At 35.6% G+C, this 22405-nt stretch overlaps 1 protein-coding gene across 2 annotated transcripts in view; it reads right to left on the reverse strand.

Annotated features, from left to right (window-relative positions):
* Positions 1 to 21284, reverse strand: part of LOC149925533 (ubiquitin carboxyl-terminal hydrolase 48-like) — a 100195-nt gene extending 78911 nt beyond the window's left edge. The window contains exons 1-15 of one of the 2 annotated variants that reach the window (XM_090160525.1): positions 21238 to 21284; positions 17134 to 17264; positions 16955 to 17075; positions 16828 to 16887; positions 16681 to 16768; positions 16543 to 16618; positions 16291 to 16473; positions 15902 to 16227; positions 15548 to 15829; positions 15039 to 15151; positions 14796 to 14980; positions 14634 to 14726; positions 14448 to 14564; positions 5401 to 5531; positions 4909 to 5314 (exon numbers count right to left, since the gene is read on the reverse strand). In XM_090160525.1, coding sequence (XP_090016651.1) covers positions 4909 to 5314; positions 5401 to 5531; positions 14448 to 14564; positions 14634 to 14726; positions 14796 to 14980; positions 15039 to 15151; positions 15548 to 15829; positions 15902 to 16227; positions 16291 to 16473; positions 16543 to 16618; positions 16681 to 16768; positions 16828 to 16887; positions 16955 to 17075; positions 17134 to 17264; positions 21238 to 21282 — 2357 coding nt within the window. In that variant the 5' untranslated portion in view covers positions 21283 to 21284. Of the gene's footprint in view, positions 1 to 4908; positions 5315 to 5400; positions 5532 to 14447; positions 14565 to 14633; positions 14727 to 14795; positions 14981 to 15038; positions 15152 to 15547; positions 15830 to 15901; positions 16228 to 16290; positions 16474 to 16542; positions 16619 to 16680; positions 16769 to 16827; positions 16888 to 16954; positions 17076 to 17133; positions 17265 to 17326; positions 17483 to 21237 lie in introns of those variants that run through there. The other variant, XM_090160526.1, reaches the window with a different exon arrangement.
* Between the last annotated feature and the right edge of the window lie 1121 nt (positions 21285 to 22405).

Raw genomic sequence — 22405 nt, forward strand, 5'->3', positions numbered from 1 at the left:
TGCCACGATAAAATTGAATTCCCTGACTTTTCCCTGAATCTTTACAAATTCGGAAAATTCCCGGACTTTTTAGGCCGATTTTGAAATTCCCCGACTTTTCCGTGATTTCCCTGACGTGTGGCAACCCTGTTAAAAAGGTGCCACGATTAAATTGAATAGACGCTTCAATAAATCATCTTCAAAGAAATCGCCAAGACGCAATATTTCCGGGAACCAGGACCTGCAAGTTACTGCTTGTTGAAATAAAGGAAATTTTTCACCTGTACAGTATGCAACAAGTGCTTCCTTTTAACCAGGTAGCTGCTTTTATTGATGTATTACGCTTGCAAAAACACGACGTTCTGTTCACAGGTGAAAAGTTTCCATTATTTCAACAAGCAGTAACTTGCAGGTCCTGGCTCCCGGAAATATTACTTCTTGGAAGATGTTTTGTTGAAGCGCCTAATCACTGACTTTTACAAATTATTAAAATTCCCCGACTTTTTAGACGGCATTTTTAAATTCCTTATCTTGGCAACCCTGTTATATACCAATAATATATTAAGGAGCACAGCAAATTTGGTTTTAAAAATAACGATTTAAATGGAATATAACTTAATGGAAGACTCCTTAAATTTTTCAAATTACCCTGTTCAGTGGCGCCAAACATTTCTAAAACCAAAGGCAAGAGCGGCCAGATCTGCAAACGTTGGTGTTCCACACCAAATACCTGAGGTTATATTCCCTTTAATGATTTTTTTAACGGCGTGAAAAAAATTATTATTAATTAAATTTAATTTCTAATTAAAAACTAAATTTAAGGTAAACTCTACTTTTGTGAAGTACATGGGTAATTTTTTTTTGGGAATCACTGTGATCCACCTCACGGACCACCAGTATGCTGTTCCATTAAATATCAATCAAATCGTAGGGCTGTACGAGTAGTGGTTTTAGGTAATCGAGTCGGGTATTGAGTACGAAATATTTTTTCATCAAGTATTCGAGTCGAGTAATTTTGAAGTCGAGTCGAGTAATCGAGTACTTGATTAAGGGGAAATTTTCTTATTCGAGTCGTGCAATTCAAAAAAAAACCCTCGAGTAATGTTTTTAACGAGTCGGGTTATCGAGTATACTTGGTTAGGAGCTGGTTTTATTCGAGTAATTAGGAAATTAAATATAAAATGAGTATAAACTAACTTTCAATGCTGAAAAATATTCCTTTCATTTAAACTAACCACCGTTTCCACAACTTTAGTAAGTTATATGGTTTGAGTCTATTTGATCGATTCCCAAATGATCGAACGGGTCCCATTTGATCGAATTGCATTTGATCGAACGAAATTTGATCGAAAGCTACTGTAGGGTAAAACTACTAGTTTTTGGAAGTAAATCGAAAAGGCAACGGTGCATACGCGCCTACGGCGCGCGTACATCAACCTAACCTAACCTAACCTAACCGGACCCTATTTATATATATCAAAAACAACGAGCCGTTATCGTCGATGTCATAAAAAAATTCCATCATATAGTGTATAAAGTAAAAATCTCTTCATCTTTGTGGCTTAATACAGTTAAAGCAATGAATTATTCCATCATTATTCCTTCTGCACTTCATATTGACATTCGGTAAAATAAAAAAATACCAACTGGTACTATAAATACTTTTGAATTCGATCAAATAGTATTCGATCATCTGAAGGTTCGATCTTATGAAACAAATGACAAAGTTATATATCATAACAAAGTTATATATCATAACAAAGTTATATATCATAACAAAGTTATATATCATAACAAAGTTATATATCATAACAAAGTTATATATCATAACAAAGTTATATATCATAACAAAGTTATATATCATAACAAAGTTATATATCATAACAAAGTTATATATCATAACAAAGTTATATATCATAACAAAGTTATATATCATAACAAAGTTATATATCATAACAAAGTTATATATCATAACAAAGTTATATATCATAACAAAGTTATATATCATAACAAAGTTATATATCATAACAAAGTTATATATCATAACAAAGTTATATATCATAACAAAGTTATATATCATAACAAAGTTATATATCATAACAAAGTTATATATCATAACAAAGTTATATATCATAACAAAGTTATATATCATAACAAAGTTATATATCATAACAAAGTTATATATCATAACAAAGTTATATATCATAACAAAGTTATATATCATAACAAAGTTATATATCATAACAAAGTTATATATCATAACAAAGTTATATATCATAACAAAGTTATATATCATAACAAAGTTATATATCATAACAAAGTTATATATCATAACAAAGTTATATATCATAACAAAGTTATATATCATAACAAAGTTATATATCATAACAAAGTTATATATCATAACAAAGTTATATATCATAACAAAGTTATATATCATAACAAAGTTATATATCATAACAAAGTTATATATCATAACAAAGTTATATATCATAACAAAGTTATATATCATAACAAAGTTATATAGCATAACAAAGTTATATAGCATAACAAAGTTATATAGCATAACAAAGTTATATAGCATAACAAAGTTATATATCATAACAAAGTTATATATCATAACAAAGTTATATATCATAACAAAGTTATATATCATAACAAAGTTATATATCATAACAAAGTTATATATCATAACAAAGTTATATATCATAACAAAGTTATATATCATAACAAAGTTATATATCATAACAAAGTTATATATCATAACAAAGTTATATATCATAACAAAGTTATATATCATAACAAAGTTATATATCATAACAAAGTTATATATCATAACAAAGTTATATATCATAACAAAGTTATATATCATAACAAAGTTATATATCATAACAAAGTTATATATCATAACAAAGTTATATATCATAACAAAGTTATATATCATAACAAAGTTATATATCATAACAAAGTTATATATCATAACAAAGTTATATATCATAACAAAGTTATATATCATAACAAAGTTATATATCATAACAAAGTTATATATCATAACAAAGTTATATATCATAACAAAGTTATATATCATAACAAAGTTATATGATAAAATCATTGTAAAAGACGGTTCAGTACACTGTCATATAATTTTATTCTAATTTTTAAGAGCATATCCGAATATGTTTCTTTTCATTTTTCGTGATACATATTTTCTATCAGAAATCGAATATCGTTGTTTTTTATTGGTTTTAACTTGTAGCCCCCTGTCTAAAAAAGGTATGATCTAGCTTCTAAAGTCTGGCGTCCGTGTCGCAGCCAATGAAATCAAATATTATCATCAGTTACAGTGGCGTAGCGTGGGCCATTGTCGCCCGGGGCGGAATCATAATTCCAAGGAGGATAGGCCGATACCGATATTAAAAAAATAAGCCGATATATCAGTGCATCCCTACTCAACATCGTTATTCTCCCCAAGCATATAAATATATTCTTGTTCTAAGCTCATAAACCAAAACATTCTTCGTAAATAATAATTCGTTGTTGTCGATATCGTAATTTAACAGACATCGATTTTGAGAATTTACCGATACCTAACCAACATTACCGGTACCTAACCGACATTACCCGATACCTAACCGACATTACCCGATACCTAACCGACATTACCCGATACCTAACCGACATTACCCGATACCTAACCGACATTACCCGATACCTAACCGACATTACCCGATACCTAACCGACATTACCCGATACCTAACCGACATTACCCGATACCTAACCGACATTACCCGATACCTAACCGACATTACCCGATACCTAACCGACATTACCCGGTACCTAACCGACATTACCCGGTACCTAACCGACATTACCCGGTACCTAACCGACATTACCCGGTACCTAACCGACATTACCCGGTACCTAACCGACATTACCCGGTACCTAACCGACATTACCCGGTACCTAACCGACATTACCCGGTACCTAACCGACATTACCCGGTACCTAACCGACATTACCCGGTACCTAACCGACATTACCCGGTACCTAACCGACATTACCCGGTACCTAACCGACATTACCCGGTACCTAACCGACATTACCCGGTACCTAACCGACATTACCCGGTACCTAACCGACATTACCCGGTACCTAACCGACATTACCCGGTACCTAACCGACATTACCCGGTACCTAACCGACATTACCGAAATCTAACCGAACTTTACCGATACCGATATTTTCAAATACATTAGCAAAGCCAAAGGTCAAGGTTAGTGGCGTCATCTGCTTGGTTTTTGATACTATCGGTTTTAAAATAGCGGGAAAAACCGGAGAACATCGGTATCGGGTAAAATCGCAAATTTAGACGTGAACCGATTAATCGGCAAAATCGCTATAACGGTATCCGATACCGATATCATATCGGTTTCGGCCCATCACTAAAATAATGCTAATTATTAAAGGGAAGTTACATCTCGTAAATGATGATATATTAGCGACCGAAACGAATCTAGGTGGCGTAACGGCGCTAGCATCTCCGAGGTTTTTTCTTAAATACTTATCAAATTATAATCAAACGACGCAAAAATTATATTAAAATGCAAGTACCATTATTTATAAAATCAAATTTACAAATAACGATGAAGAAAAACTAATAGTGTGACGAACCAAAGGGGGCGTAGCGATAGTTTATAGTCGCGAATATTACAACTAATCTGTGCGAGCATCATATCGGTTTCGGCCCACCACTAATTTAAAGAAAATAACTCAACCAATGAGATACTAGTCCAATTTGATTGTCTATTAAGGGGAGGAGCATACTGGTGGAACATGAGGTGGTTTGATAGTAACGCTTAGCATAGTCATTCTCCCTAAGTATAAATAAATACATACTTTGTTAATATCTAACGAAATATCGAACTTACTTAATAAATTTCCTCCATTCCTCGAGAAACGTTTGGGAAACCACATACACGGACATATTGTTTTCAAGTTTGGCAAAAGGGGGTCGACCTTTATCTAGATAAAGGTCCGACAGTGCACTTTTCTGCTCAAGAGCCAACTGACGGTGTTGCTCTTTCGTTTGTTTCGATATATCTTGTTGCCTCAAGCACACTGTGCATAGCGGAGTGCTTCTTTTAAATTCTGGCGCGTCTGGGAAGTACTGCCGAAGCAATTTCCAAGCTTCTTCATTCAGTAACCTACGACTACTTTCATTCACTTTTAAATTTCCATGTTCGCACAGCAGATCTTCGTTGAACAGGAACTTGACATCATCCTCGTCTTCGTCACCAAGTGCTTCCGTATTATTTCCTCCATCATTACTAATTTCTGCAGAAATTAATTTAAAAATTGATATATTTATATTAAGTTGCCAAAAGTATATTAGGAAAAGGGAAGTAAGTAAGGAAACAAACCGTTATCATTGTTGGCATCATCATCAGGACCATCTTCTTGCTGAGAATCGCCCAAATCTTCATTTTGCAACAGTACTAGTCTTCTCCAGCTCCTCAGTGAACTTTTCCCAATCCAAAAAGCTTCCTCTTCACTTTAAATATGAAACACATTAATAAAAATTTCATGGAAAATAATAAGAGTTTCAATAACCGCGCCGCCATCTATCATCTTTAAAAATAACTATTACAGTGGTACTTTTCACATCAAAAGAAAGAATAAGTTCATAGCGTAAGTTCGCCTACTTTTTAATTACAAAACGTAAACATAGATGGCAATCATCCTTGCAAAATAGTGCCACGAAATCCTAAATGGACGAACTTTTGCTACGAAGTACACTAAGATGGGGTGTAGGATCTCCGCTTTCCCATATTCTAGTTATCTGAATTAATTCTTGGCAGGAATCCATACCTCTACTTGGAATGTTTATCGCGGCAGATTTTCGTCTCGATGCGGCTGACGGTTTTTTTGACGTCACTATGTTAACTTAACAAACAACAACGTGAGAGTGGAGTCCGCACAGAGGGAAATTTTTATCTCGTAGGCGCGGCCAAAGCCATCAGTGATCTTACCATACGCGATACGCCATTATAAGCATTCCATGTAGAGATATGGATTCCCGTTCTTGGTCATAGTCATTATATAATTGTATTGTCTTTGCCTGACCTGAGGTCCTATTTAGAGTTGTCTGATTTAAATTAATTTGATTTAATAACTATTTTTCAAATTATTGATTTAAATAGCTAATTATACTTGCATTATACAATGGATTTATGAAAACGTTCAAAAGTTCTATAGGCTTCGTGCGTAGTTTAAATTTTGGTCATAAGTATCGCCGCCTAACGACCGAGTTTTAAATTGAATATATGAAAGCTGTCTGCTCGTTCAAAATTCTCTCTGCGCAACAGCTGAAAGTTCAACCGAAATTGCGAAAAACATAAAAATTTAAGTCGTCTGCTATTTCTTCACATATTTAGTTGACGGATATTAAGGCAGATGGCGCTATATTTACAAAGCTCACAGTCTATAGCAGAGCCAATTCGGAACAAAATAAGTAAATTCAGTTAAGATTAAATGAAATTTTAGTTTACATGGAAATTATTAATAAATTTCCCTAATATATAAGAATAGATATAAAAAAATCAAATTAATAGATTTTTCATTTTTTTAAAATTAACAACCTAGGGGACGAAATTTGAGGGGTTGCTGGAGGAAGCTTTTCAGAGTTTACAAGTCTGCCCAACCATAATAAGCGTTTTACATCGAATGTCCTTCGGCTGGCCTTAGTAGGATATTGATGGATGCATCCTTTACATTTCTAGCCTCAATGGTTTTAAGGATATGACCAATTTCCTGACATCTAAATAGAACCGTTGGTAACGAGAGCGGTCCCGGTAAAATATAAGTTCCGGGCCCCAAGAGTGCCGTTAAAACATAGGCTAAGAAAGGTTTACTTTCTTAGTCTACTAGAGATGTCTATGGTTAAAAAGTATAGCTATCTCTAGTAGTCTACTAGAGATGTCTATGGTTAAAAAGTATAGCTATCTCTAGTAGTCTACTAGAGATGTCTATGGTTAAAAAGTATAGCTATCTCTAGTAGTCTACTAGAGTTGTCTATGGTTAAAAAGTATAGCTATCTCTAGTAGTCTACTAGAGTTGTCTATGGTTAAAAAGTATAGCTATCTCTAGTAGTCTACTAGAGTTGTCTATGGTTAAAAAGTATAGCTATCTCTAGTAGTCTACTAGAGTTGTCTATGGTTAAAAAGTATAGCTATCTCTAGTAGTCTACTAGAGTTGTCTATGGTTAAAAAGTATAGCTATCTCTAGTAGTCTACTAGAGTTGTCTATGGTTAAAAAGTATAGCTATCTCTAGTAGTCTACTAGAGTTGTCTATGGTTAAAAAGTATAGCTATCTCTAGTAGTCTACTAGAGTTGTCTATGGTTAAAAAGTATAGCTATCTCTAGTAGTCTACTAGAGTTGTCTATGGTTAAAAAGTATAGCTATCTCTAGTAGTCTACTAGAGTTGTCTATGGTTAAAAAGTATAGCTATCTCTAGTAGTCTACTAGAGTTGTCTATGGTTAAAAAGTATAGCTATCTCTAGTAGTCTACTAGAGTTGTCTATGGTTAAAAAGTATAGCTATCTCTAGTAGTCTACTAGAGTTGTCTATGGTTAAAAAGTATAGCTATCTCTAGTAGTCTACTAGAGATGTCTATAGTTAAAAAGTATAGCTATCTCTAGTAGTCTACTAGAGATGTCTATAGTTAAAAAGTATAGCTATCTCTAGTAGTCTACTAGAGATGTCTATAGTTAAAAAGTATAGCTATCTCTAGTAGTCTACTAGAGATGTCTATAGTTAAAAAGTATAGCTATCTCTAGTAGTCTACTAGAGATGTCTATGGTTAAAAAGTATAGCTATCTCTAGTAGTCTACTAGAGATGTCTATGGTTAAAAAGTATAGCTATCTCTAGTAGTCTACTAGAGATGTCTATGGTTAAAAAGTATAGCTATCTCTAGTAGTCTACTAGAGATGTCTATGGTTAAAAAGTATAGCTATCTCTAGTAGTCTACTAGAGATGTCTATAGTTAAAAAGTATAGCTATCTCTAGTAGTCTACTAGAGATGTCTATAGTTAAAAAGTATAGCTATCTCTAGTAGTCTACTAGAGATGTCTATGGTTAAAAAGTATAGCTATCTCTAGTAGTCTACTAGAGATGTCTATAGTTAAAAAGTATAGCTATCTCTAGTAGTCTACTAGAGATGTCTATGGTTAAAAAGTATAGCTATCTCTAGTAGTCTACTAGAGATGTCTATGGTTAAAAAGTATAGCTATCTCTAGTAGTCTACTAGAGATGTCTATAGTTAAAAAGTATAGCTATCTCTAGTAGTCTACTAGAGATGTCTATAGTTAAAAAGTATAGCTATCTCTAGTAGTCTACTAGAGATGTCTATGGTTAAAAAGTATAGCTATCTCTAGTAGTCTACTAGAGATGTCTATGGTTAAAAAGTATAGCTATCTCTAGTAGTCTACTAGAGATGTCTATGGTTAAAAAGTATAGCTATCTCTAGTAGTCTACTAGAGATGTCTATGGTTAAAAAGTATAGCTATCTCTAGTAGTCTACTAGAGATGTCTATGGTTAAAAAGTATAGCTATCTCTAGTAGTCTACTAGAGATGTCTATAGTTAAAAAGTATAGCTATCTCTAGTAGTCTACTAGAGATGTCTATGGTTAAAAAGTATAGCTATCTCTAGTAGTCTACTAGAGATGTCTATAGTTAAAAAGTATAGCTATCTCTAGTAGTCTACTAGAGATGTCTATAGTTAAAAAGTATAGCTATCTCTAGTAGTCTACTAGAGATGTCTATGGTTAAAAAGTATAGCTATCTCTAGTAGTCTACTAGAGATGTCTATGGTTAAAAAGTATAGCTATCTCTAGTAGTCTACTAGAGATGTCTATGGTTAAAAAGTATAGCTATCTCTAGTAGTCTACTAGAGATGTCTATAGTTAAAAAGTATAGCTATCTCTAGTAGTCTACTAGAGATGTCTATAGTTAAAAAGTATAGCTATCTCTAGTAGTCTACTAGAGATGTCTATGGTTAAAAAGTATAGCTATCTCTAGTAGTCTACTAGAGATGTCTATAGTTAAAAAGTATAGCTATCTCTAGTAGTCTACTAGAGATGTCTATAGTTAAAAAGTATAGCTATCTCTAGTAGTCTACTAGAGATGTCTATGGTTAAAAAGTATAGCTATCTCTAGTAGTCTACTAGAGATGTCTATGGTTAAAAAGTATAGCTATCTCTAGTAGTCTACTAGAGATGTCTATAGTTAAAAAGTATAGCTATCTCTAGTAGTCTACTAGAGATGTCTATGGTTAAAAAGTATAGCTATCTCTAGTAGTCTACTAGAGATGTCTATGGTTAAAAAGTATAGCTATCTCTAGTAGTCTACTAGAGATGTCTATGGTTAAAAAGTATAGCTATCTCTAGTAGTCTACTAGAGATGTCTATGGTTAAAAAGTATAGCTATCTCTAGTAGTCTACTAGAGATGTCTATGGTTAAAAAGTATAGCTATCTCTAGTAGTCTACTAGAGATGTCTATGGTTAAAAAGTATAGCTATCTCTAGTAGTCTACTAGAGATGTCTATGGTTAAAAAGTATAGCTATCTCTAGTAGTCTACTAGAGATGTCTATAGTTAAAAAGTATAGCTATCTCTAGTAGTCTACTAGAGATGTCTATGGTTAAAAAGTATAGCTATCTCTAGTAGTCTACTAGAGATGTCTATAGTTAAAAAGTATAGCTATCTCTAGTAGTCTACTAGAGATGTCTATAGTTAAAAAGTATAGCTATCTCTAGTAGTCTACTAGAGATGTCTATAGTTAAAAAGTATAGCTATCTCTAGTAGTCTACTAGAGATGTCTATGGTTAAAAAGTATAGCTATCTCTAGTAGTCTACTAGAGTTGTCTATGGTTAAAAAGTATAGCTATCTCTAGTAGTCTACTAGAGATGTCTATAGTTAAAAAGTATAGCTATCTCTAGTAGTCTACTAGAGATGTCTATAGTTAAAAAGTATAGCTATCTCTAGTAGTCTACTAGAGATGTCTATAGTTAAAAAGTATAGCTATCTCTAGTAGTCTACTAGAGATGTCTATGGTTAAAAAGTATAGCTATCTCTAGTAGTCTACTAGAGTTGTCTATGGTTAAAAAGTATAGCTATCTCTAGTAGTCTACTAGAGTTGTCTATGGTTAAAAGTATAGCTATCTCTAGTAGTTTACTAGAGATAGCTATACTTTTTCGGAGCGAAACGAGTGTAAGTGGCGTAACGGCGCTAGCTTCTCCGAGTTAGCGCCTATGATCTAGCGACTGCTACAGAAAAATTAAAAAGTCATAAGAACGTTTTTTCTTAAATTATCTTATCAAAATATAAACAAACGATGGAAAAATTAAATTAAAATGCAAGTATCATTATTAATAAAGTCAAATTGACCAATAACGATGAGGAAAAACTAATAGCTTTAGCCGCCGCTACCTATCTAGGTTTCAATGGCAAACCAAAGGGGGCGTAGCGATAGTTTTCGGTCGCGAATACCTCGTGTGTTCAAACAAGGGCCCCGACAATTTGTATCGGTCTGCGTATACCATACGGGTCGTTTCGGCTTAGAGGAAGTCTCGCATATTTTAGACACAAGAGGGCTCTGTGCTGATAAAACATCTTAATTACGCAATAACTATGAAAATCAGGTTGGTTGTAAATCTCGTTAATTGTCATACTTGTTATTTTGTTACTTATGCTAAAACTAATTTACATCTGTTTAACATCTCTGTATTAAAAATTTAAATAAAACCTTGTTTCACAGCCACCAAAGAAAATACAGACTAACGTCGCGTAAATCTGGTTTTAACTTCCCTCCCTCCCTCCCTGCCAGAACTACTTTTGATGACGATAAAACCGTCATCGACTGGTAAGTGACGTCAATTACGTCATATCCTTGCAACAAGGTCTCCGTCATCGACTGGGAAGTGACGTCAATTACGTCATATCCTTGCAACAAGGTCTCCGTCATCGACTGGTAAGTGACGTCAATTACGTCATATCCTTGCAACAAGGTCTCCGTCATCGACTGGGAAGTGACGTCAATTACGTCATATCCTTGCAACAAGGTCTCCGTCATCGACTGGGAAGTGACGTCAATTACGTCATATCCTTGCAACAAGGTCTCCGTCATCGACTGGGAAGTGACGTCAATTACGTCATATCCTTGCAACAAGGTCTCCGTCATCGACTGGGAAGTGACGTCAATTACGTCATATCCTTGCAACAAGGTCTCCGTCATCGACTGGGAAGTGACGTCAATTACGTCATATCCTTGCAACAAGGTTCCGTCATCGACTGGGAAGTGACGTCAATTACGTCATATCCTTGCAACAAGGTCTCCGTCATCGACTGGGAAGTGACGTCAATTACGTCATATCCTTGCAACAAGGTCTCCGTCATCGACTGGGAAGTGACGTCAATTACGTCATATCCTTGCAACAAGGTCTCCGTCATCGACTGGGAAGTGACGTCAATTACGTCATATCCTTGCAACAAGGTCTCCGTCATCGACTGGGAAGTGACGTCAATTACGTCATATCCTTGCAACAAGGTTCCGTCATCGACTGGGAAGTGACGTCAATTACGTCATATCCTTGCAACAAGGTCTCCGTCATCGACTGGGAAGTGACGTCAATTACGTCATATCCTTGCAACAAGGTCTCCGTCATCGACTGGGAAGTGACGTCAATTACGTCATATCCTTGCAACAAGGTCTCCGTCATCGACTGGGAAGTGACGTCAATTACGTCATATCCTTGCAACAAGGTCTCCGTCATCGACTGGGAAGTGACGTCAATTACGTCATATCCTTGCAACAAGGTCTCCGTCATCGACTGGGAAGTGACGTCAATTACGTCATATCCTTGCAACAAGGTCTCCGTCATCGACTGGGAAGTGACGTCAATTACGTCATATCCTTGCAACAAGGTTCCGTCATCGACTGGGAAGTGACGTCAATTACGTCATATCCTTGCAACAAGGTCTCCGTCATCGACTGGGAAGTGACGTCAATTACGTCATATCCTTGCAACAAGGTCTCCGTCATCGACTGGGAAGTGACGTCAATTACGTCATATCCTTGCAACAAGGTCTCCGTCATCGACTGGGAAGTGACGTCAATTACGTCATATCCTTGCAACAAGGTCTCCGTCATCGACTGGGAAGTGACGTCAATTACGTCATATCCTTGCAACAAGGTCTCATTGAGAAAAAGTTCTTTCTGGCACACTTATGAGTAATTATGTTACATATGGTGGTACTGTAACACAATTTTTACGCGTCACTATGCTAGCTGGAGAGTTGGAAATTACACTATTCTCCAATAGAATAATGGGGGTAACCACCGGGTTTTATCAGCGCGTGAGGATGCCAGCTGGGAATTCGCTGGATTTGACGTCATCACGCACGAAAACGACCAGTTGTCGACCCTTTTTCTATCTTCCTGGGGTCATTATACATGTAGAGTTACAGTAGTAGCACTCCGTAGCTTTGGCCATAGCCGCCATTGTGGGTGCGAATTTTTTATGAATAGGAAAAAGCATGAGTGACGTCGTGTAACGTAGCACTGCCATTACTTATGGTGCGGTGTTAAAATTGTTCTACAAAACCCCGTTACTTTTCTCCATGAAGCTACCCTACCTAACAGGACTTTTCTCTTGTAGATATTTGTTGGTTCCCTGAAAGATATTTTTCAAGTTGAAGAATGAGATAAAAAGTTTTTTCTACTCTCTAGGATTTTCAAAGGAGCTCGACATGACCTTCGAATAATTCTTCTTTTTTCTAAAACTTATCAATATCGTGATTTAAATTTATTTACCTTTATAACATATTATTTTTTGATAACTAGCTTTACTTTTTCATTTATGGATGAATTTATGATAAGCATTGTAATTTAAGTATAAAACATTTCTAGTAAATTCACTATTTTTCTTTGGCAAAAATGGATATTTGGGTATAATCTAGCCTGGTTCTAGATATTAAGTCTCAGTGACCATATTGGTGGGAGCGCTAAACTGCTTATTGAGGCTAAGTTGTAGGGGCCATTGGTATTTAGACCTGTCAGACTCTGGTAATTTAGGTCAGGGCTGTATTTAGTAACGCTCAATGGAGTCACCGTTCAGTCCAATATCTTACTGTATGGTTTTTCGAATTCCTTGTTTCAATGTTACGTTGCTTAACAGTTGCTAAACTAAGTCAGAGAGGAACAGGTTTTTCCATTGCACAATGGTATAGTGAGGTCAGAATGGCGCGAACATTAAATTGACTGCCTTTAAAAACAATCCATTGATTAATAATTTTGGTTTTACATATGTAAAGTAATTACGAAAAATTTGCAATATTTAATCTTAACTATTTGTATATGACTGAATTTTATATAAGCCTTGCACAACTGAGGTACTCTCTGGTAGACGCCATTAAAAAAGTTTACAGTGGCCTGTAAAAAAAAGCATTCAGCAAAATCTGTGCCACGTTGAGCAACAAAAATAATTGAATTTAGGTAAACGCAGCCCTGTTTAGAATACCAAAGGCTGATGCATTCATTGGGGCCAATGACAGTTTGAGCTACGCTAGAGTGCAAAAATTTACCTCCAAAATAGGGCACCAGAAGTCCAGAAAATTCACTTACTAAATAGGGCACTTGGACTCCTGTATTAAATGATAAAAAACTAGCCACTAACAAAGACGCCTTAATTTCAAGCACTCGAACACCATAAATGGAATTCACAAATAAAATTGCTCTGTAAATGAAATGCTGATCGGGTTAATCTCGTCGGCAAATGGATAATGCTATTACACTTTATCTCCTTCAGGTGGAGAGCTTTAGTGGGGTGGCGGAGTGGTTATGCCAAAACTTTAATTTTTTCCCATGCTATTTTACATAGAGAAAGTTAAACTTGAGTTGTGAAAAACAATTATGGTTGCCATGGCAAAATGAATGGCCATTAAAACTTTTCACTTTAGGAACTTTTTAAGGTAAATGAAGGTCTATTTAACCCCTTAACCCCAGAATAAAATCGGGGAGAAACACCTTGGGATGTCTCCTTGTGAGTTATAAGTGTCATACTTATAAAGGATTATAGACTTATGCTTACACTTCTCAACATAAAATCATGGGTATCTTAGTTTAAAGCAAGTGTGGCTCCACCTAAGGCACTGCAATAGCCTTGGAGTGTATTTCAGTAGATCACACATAAAATTGCTTCCTCCGAGCACCTTCCAGTGTTTTATAATTTTTTTTTTAAATATTTATGATATAGCCGAGACTTGCTTTAAAATGTATATAGTTTTGTGTAGTACTACGAGCATTGGTTTAATTTAGTAAAACTTCCTGAAAATGAAAGGCTAACGTAACCATTAGTTTTCATTGGAATATCACATTGAATTAAGTGCAGAATTAACGCTAAATCTTACTCGCTAAGCTTGGCTTTGAGAAGGTTTGTAAATACTTTTTGATCAGCTTTGAGTCGAGCTTTTACTCTCATTATATGGCAACGGGCTTCCACACACTTCCTACAGAAAGATTCCTCACTGAAACGTAAAAAACCACGTTCTTAGGTTCACAGAACAATACGTAATGACAAAGTTGTCAATATTCACCCTAATCTTGGTCCTCCTCCGTATTTCTTATAGATTTCTTCCGCCCCTACCTTGCTGATGCATTTTACTTTATCAACTCCATCAGGACTTAATCTTGAGTTAAGAGTAATAAATGTCACGAATCTTTCTTTAATTTTTGATATATCTAAAAGAAAAACTTACTTTTCATGAGGGCACAAGCAGTGGGAGTTATCAACGGACGAGACAGCTCCGGAGTTACTAGTTAACCACTTCTTAAGCCAATTTGTGTTGATGAATTCGTAGCTTTTGCAGTCTTTGATGGGCAATTTTTCATAAATCTGGCGGATATCACTCTGCCTTTCTTTGCCGATCATAACATTCTGTTCCTGCAAATTATACATTTATAAATAAAAGAATCATTTGGAAGACTTTACCGGCATATACCCTCATAATGGCCAATTCTTTCACCCATTCTTCAAAACTGCTATTGTCCTCTAAAACACTAATTTGCAAGTGCATAGGCAGAATTTCAGCGTCATTTTGAGGCAAGTTTTGGGCTAAAATTTACATTTATTTTACTCAAATTACTGTATAATTTAAGGATGCACCGATAAGGGAACAGACGATATATTGGCGATTCGTGGCCGATATATCAGCGGTAATATAGGACAATAATAACGTTATTTATCATAACAGTAGTGTATATGATAAAATCATTGTTTAGTGCACTGTCATACTATTTTATTCTAATTTTTCATGAAAATAAGTTTGCAAGAGCATATCCGAATTTATTTCCTTTCATTTTACGTGATACTTATTTTCTATCATAAATCGAATATTGTAGTTTTTTATTTGTTTACACTCATACCCCCCTCTATTAAAAAAGGTATGATCTACCAAAATTAAGCCGATATATCAGTGCTTCCCTAGTATAATTCCTACAAAAAACTCACGAGGTTTATTATCACGTAAAGTATAAACAAGCATGTAAGCGTTGTTGGATGAATGCCACCCTTTCAAGGCCTTCGGAGGTTTGAAAGCGGCTTTTTCCTCAGTCAGATTCTCCTCTGTTCCGAGTTTCAGTTTCTTGCCGACTATTTTCTCCACAGTTTCATCATTGAATTTGAACCACGAGTTTGACTCTGCATCTTTGATATGAGCAACGTAATGTCCAGAATGAGCGCTAACTCCTCTATGAATTAAAACTGCAGATACTTCATAAACAGTTGTGTTTTCTAGAAGCAGAAATTTTGTAAAAAAAAATTGCATGTTTCAAAGTTAGGTGCCAGAACGAATCTGAAACCAACCAGCTTGGCGGAGATATCGACTCATATCTAGAACTTCGGGAAATCGAATGAAGGAGTTTAGCTTTTTTCTGCATCCCGTTTGACGATCAAAGACAAAGCGTAAAAGTTGTAGATGCAAGACTGGAGGGAGGCGTTTTAGTTGAATGAATCTAGTCGCATCTTGTTTACTTTGACAGATACTGCAATAATACTGATCGCTGCCCTCTAGTTTCTCCTCTTGACAAAACTCGTCTAAGCATTCGAACAAATCTTTGTGACCTTTGATACCCAAATCGAGTCCAAAAAACTGAGCAGGCCTCAGCGATTCTGTGTGGCATTTATGACATCTGAGAAACATACTATATTAATGAAAAGTCACCGTAAATAATCAATAAAGAAAGCTGCTCGACCTGGTAATGTAAGCGTTCTCTCCGCTGTATTGTTCCTGCACTATATTTCGACAAGAAACTTCGCTTTGATGAGAAAGTTTTTCTTCTAAGAGAGAAATGAAGAGTTGACAAAATTCTTGGGCATCTTGTTGCTGGGTTGTGTTCAGCCCAAGCATAGATATAAAAGGTGTTGGATCAATATATCTAAAATATTTCAAATTTCTTAATGATAAACTTGGAAAAGACTCATATCCCTAAAAAGAATTAATTTACTTTCTACAGCTAAACTGTAATAGAGCAAAAATTAATTGCAAATGCCCGATGCAAGAAACTGGTGAAAATGATTCTCCTGGAAGATGAACCAATTTAAATTATTTATTTTCTAAGCAACAAAAGGTAAAATCTTGTTACCTTCGCTAAAAGTTTCCTTTTCTAGAGGATCTTCACCTGGTTTCCATTTATATATAGCGTAACGGAAATTTACATTGTGATACCAGACCTTCAGACAAATTTATTTGAGTCAACTATTCTTAAGTACAAGTAAATGTACAATTATACCTGCAATAGACTATTTACGTAACAAGTGGCCCCTAGATTCTTCAAACCCACAAATGAACCCTAAAAATAATTAAAACTTTCATCAGATTCAGAGTTCTTGATCAGCTTGAAACCTTGTTATACTAACCTCTTCACGTCTTTCGGAATTAGGGTCGTCAATTTCGTGCCATTCTTCATCAGCTATTTCATTCATCCAATTTTTTTCTCCTAAGCCACTCAGGCAGTGGGGATTTCCTTTGCAATTACGCCTGAAACCAGGATTTCATTTAATTTTAAAGCAAAAAATATTGTATTAAAATTCTTTACCTGCATGCTGTTTTGCATGGTAGCACTTTTAGTCTGTAAGCACATTCAATGTGTTCAGTTTTAATTTTTTGGGGGTCTGTTGTTAACACCCAGTCCCAGGCTGCCTTATCTAACTGCTGTTTACTGGGCATCTTTAAATTTTAAAATAAAAAAAATTAGTGAGTTAAAAAAATGTACTTGCTTTTTACTTTACCCTCAAAAACAAAATGGAGCAGATTATTTAATAGATTCAAACAAACAAGTTCGGTGACATTTTTGACTGTCATGCACAAAATATTCAAAAACTCCGACAACCTTTGAACCTGTACAGTAAAATAATTTTGAACTCAAGAAAATCGAGCAAATTTGCCACGCGAGAGTAGTGTTGGTAGACCGATGACACTGGCTGCGTTCGGAAGCAGGGTTGCCAGATTCAAAGTGCTGGATTATCGTATAGAGTTTCGATTTTGATCGTACCGGATCGTACTAGATTGAAGGGCCACACCGGCGTTTGAAAAATCTGGGTCAAAATCTAGTAGATCCACCTCTTTTGTACTACGTGATAGCAGGACCAGCTAATCATAATCTAGAATTTTTCCAGAGCTCGCGCAGCAAACCCATAAACTTCAAACGCCGGCGGGACCCTTTAAACAGGATCGTACGGCTGAATACCAGTCAGTTAAGACCAAAAGTTATTTAAATAGAAAAAGTTTGTTAAACGGTAAACCTTTTATGTCGTATAGTTAACCTCACGTTTATGTACGAAAAAACACGCTATAAAATATTTTTGTAATATTTGGATTCGTAGCGACAATTATCATTATCACGCCCCCACTAATTTAAACCACAAGAGCGTGCGAGGAAGTGTGTATGGAATTGTAAGTGGGCGTCCGGAATCTGGGCCTTTGCTAAAGATCTGTGGTCACTGCAATATTTAGAGATATATAAAGGTTCCACTCTAAAGAAATCAGTTTTTACACTGTATAGTATTTTTGACGTACTATCCAGCCTTCGGATCGTATATCGTACCGATGGTTAAATTATCCTACAAATATGATCCAGATCGTACATCTGGCAACGCTGTTTGGAAGACCCAATAAGCGTTGCCAAAATAACGAAAATAAAATTATAGTACCGGCTTTGGAAGCCTACAGACTGGAGACTCTAGAGTAGACTGTGTTCGGGAAAGGTGGGGATTTTGATTTCATCTTGGAGAAATAAAGTGAAGGAGATTTTGGTTTCACTCCATTCTTCCAAGGTGTCATCATTTGCTAAAGGGTCGCTATAGCCCCGCCCCGGGCAGTAGCGGCGCCAGCAACAGGCTGGGGTAGGCCTGGGCCTACTTAAAATTTTGGTAGGGGCCTCCAAAAGTCGTCTTAAGGGGCCTCCAAAATTTAATATATGGGCCTCCAAATTATTTCATATCAGAAAATTCTGTAATTTGTTTGCGAAATAATTTATTTATTTATTAATTAATTTTTCAATATTCAATGCGAGTGATTCGCTTAACGACACTGCTGTTTTTATTCCTTTCAAAGGTACGAGCATATTCCCAACTCAATGGGTACGAGTATATTCCCAACTCAATGGGTACGAGTATATTCCCAACTCAATGGGTACGAGTAACCTTTCTTTGACAGTAGTTTATTTTTTAGTTTTAATTTTTCGTGAGCGCTACTACATCCAAATTCTATCTTTAATTTTATCCTTACAAATAAATGGTTCTTAAACTGACTTTACTTACAATTTTTAGTGTACCTATGTTCCATTGACTCATTGAGTTGGGAATATATAACTAGAGATCGCTAGAGATCGCTATAGATACAATTACGGCTTCAGAAATCGATTAATCAAATGGACGAGAGGACTGAATTGTCCCACAATCGACTAAAAAAAAGTCTTAGTGGTAATTTATATTTAGATATTTAATTTACTGGGAAGAAACTCAAAATAACGTTTAATATTCTGATTATATTAAAAAGTAAATATTATTAAATTCTAACATAACTCCAAACTGTTCGAATGAAAATAACTTTTGGCCTTTGAACAATATCAATTTAGTATTTTCCTAATGGATTCCCTTTTCACCTTCTTATTAATATTCTTCGCTATTTTACCGAATCTTAAGTCGGTGTAAAAGTTAATTACTTTAGGGATGGGGAAATTTAAATGATATAGTTCTAACCAACTTCTTGGTGAAACATGTGATCATTCAAATCTGGGAGAAGTGTTTCATCATGGTCAAATATGATCATGGTTGACGGGTTGAGGCACCTTCGAACCAGCTAGGAGCAACAAACACTGCTCCTAGGAACCAGCAACTCAATTTTTAAGGTAAGGCGTTTATTTGAGGCCCCTTGATTTTCCAGTTTAATGCTTCTTATGCATTTTTCCTTTATTTGATGAATTTTAACAACACTATCAGATGGATAAATTAACCCTTCATGATTCCATAGGATAGGATTATTAAGCGTTTGAATGTTAAGCAATAATCATGTTGGCGATATTTATCCTTTCTTCATGCATCAGCTCAAGCAACATTACCAATGACCAAAGTATATCCTTAAATATAAGCTTATTTTGGAAATTTTCCATTTAATTTTATTTTAATTTTTTATCCCGGTTTTGTAATTTGGTTTATATTAAATTTTAATTGTATTTGTGGATTCCTTTGCCCCGTGCTTTACTATTTTTCAAAATCTACTTTGCATTTTTCTTACAAAATACAGTTTGGCTGTTATTGTATGGAAGTAGTTGGTAGTTTGGGGTAAAAGCCTAAAAGGTGTACTCTTTTCGTCCCAAAGCGAGCGAATAGTTTTGGCCTAATGATGAAACCGAATCCCCATCCGATCGCCTTTCCTCGGGGTTTTATTTCTCCAAGGTACCGACGGCATGAAATTTAGAAGACGCGTGATTTCTTAAAACGAAGGCGTTGTCAAGACTGCCGTTGAAATAAAAAATATGCGTCTACTCACAGTTTCTGTGAGACCCCTAGCTCAATCAAGTCTTTCAAGGGAGAGTTGGGGGGCGGTTGAAGCAAAGAGTATAAAAACTACGTAACCTAGAGATATAATGACGGCCGAAAGCAGTAAAGGAAGTTGTAGCAACCGGGGGGGAAGGCACTCAGTGAATTTGCACTTCAAATTTCGGTACCGCTGCGCCACTACGGCTGTTTTAAGTGGCAATCATTTTGATTTAGTTCAACATTCTTGAAAATTCCTTAAGGACTTGGCTACCTTTAGGACTTGGCAACGTTAGAGAACAAACGCCTTATTCTTCACTTTTTGAAAATAAACACCGAAACAACGAATCCACAAATTCTAACTAAAAAAATCACGAAACAGTAACCAATTACTGTCACTTTTTTGAATTGACAGATATTAGACAATTAAATATCCAAAATACCAAATTTAGCACCTCCGCAACACCGTAACTGCCATTTTTCTCCGGTATTATTATTTATTGTACTAAAAACTGCCGTAGTGGCGCTGCGGTACCGAAATTTGAAGTGCAAATTCACTGAGTGCCTTCCCCCCCGGTTGCTACAACTTCCTTTACTGCTTTCGACCGTCATTATATCTCTAGGTTACGTAGTTTTTATACTCTTTGGTTGAAGTCCATTTAAAAAACGTCATTCGATCGCCGTTCGTTACACTATGATGACGTTTTTTGAATCGACTTCCGACCCCTCACACCTCCCTTGGAAGTCCCTTTAAGTTTTTTTTTAACTGATGAACATTTAATTATTTAGGCTAACTTTACATACACATATTGAGAAAGGGGAGATCTATCATCCTCCGACCGTGGCACTAGTGACTACAAAAGAAGCACTGTTATCCGAATAACATAACAACTGCTTTTCTCTTACAGAAAGTTACATTTTAAATCAGGAATTCAAAACCGGACGCTTGAGCTTAAAGGGAGAATGAATTACCATATTTATGGTGGAGCAACGAGTATCTCATTTCTGCCAACAGGGTTTACTGAAGTTAGGGCTGATTGGCGCTAGTTATGTTAAAATGATTATTTTATTATCATTATCCGTGGAACGATAAATTAAAGCAATCCTTTAAAATTTAACGGGCTTAGTGGCTATCGAGCCTAGGTTTGACTATCGCCACCTACCTTCTCTCGGGGAAAACGGCAAAGCACCGTATTGTTGATACCCATTGTTAGGCTTAAGTTACATTTCAATGGATAAAATAACACGTGGTATTGAAATGATGCCCGTCTTTACATAATTTCAATACGCGCGCTCACGATTTTTCACGTAATTTTTAGAGCGTGCGCTTAAATCACAGAAATATATAGCGTTTTCCATTTGATTGCTCGAGATTCGCTCCAAATATGTCTCTGACGTCATAGATCTCGCCCCATTCAACTAGAGTAAAACCGCAAATGGAACATACCATTACCATATTCCTGCATTTTGTTGTTTTTCGTCTACTATTAAATTTAATTTTCGCGTCTTGGTCTGCCATTTTGCCAACAAAACTAAAAGGAACACGCAAAAATTTGCCTCGATCTCGATCTCGATCCGTTGATCTGTCAAAATCGGCAGATCAGTTTTGAGCGATCGCGGAGCACCCGAGAGCGGGAAATGGAACACACGAAACTTGATCGGAGCAGATACGAGCACGCAAATGGAACATAAAATGTTGATCAGATCGATCTAGAGCGCTTGAGAGCAGTCAAATGGAAAACGCTAATATACAGCGTTTACATCTAGAAGGTACCATAGACATATGAAATAAAATAGACCCACGATTTTACACGGAGAGCGTGTACCAGCAAGACCTAGCAGTCGTGAGGTAAAAACTGCGGAAAGCGCCTTCTATCGATGACCAGTTTAAATAAGAAATTGCATAATCCCACGTGATTTCACGAAGGTCACGTGTGTCGAGAAAATGATTCTTTGGTAATCTGAAGGTGCTATTTAATTTTAATTATACAAATAAATATATTAATTCGTAGAAAATTAAAGGTAGACAAATCGTAAATTATATTATTTTAAAATAAATAATGAAAATAAATATTAAAATATAAATTTAAAATGTAAATAATATTTGACCGAGGCTTAAAAAGTAGTGTACTAGGTTATACGCTCGAGGTTATATAGTAAAATGACATTTCAACTAGATTTTCCCCTATTGAAATATTAGGTATGTAAAATGCACGGCTTGTAACAGTAATTTCCGCAAGGTTTTAATATTTATTCTTAAACCTACACGAATAGATCCTTGACCGAAGTATGTGTCAGTAGTTTGAGAGATATCTTTTGAAGATTCTAGTT

The sequence above is a fragment of the Leiobunum rupestre genome, chromosome 10 (genome assembly GCF_980474605.1).
Source record: "Leiobunum rupestre chromosome 10, qqLeiRupe1.1.hap1, whole genome shotgun sequence".
In the NCBI taxonomy this organism is placed as follows: Eukaryota; Metazoa; Arthropoda; class Arachnida; order Opiliones; family Sclerosomatidae; genus Leiobunum; species Leiobunum rupestre.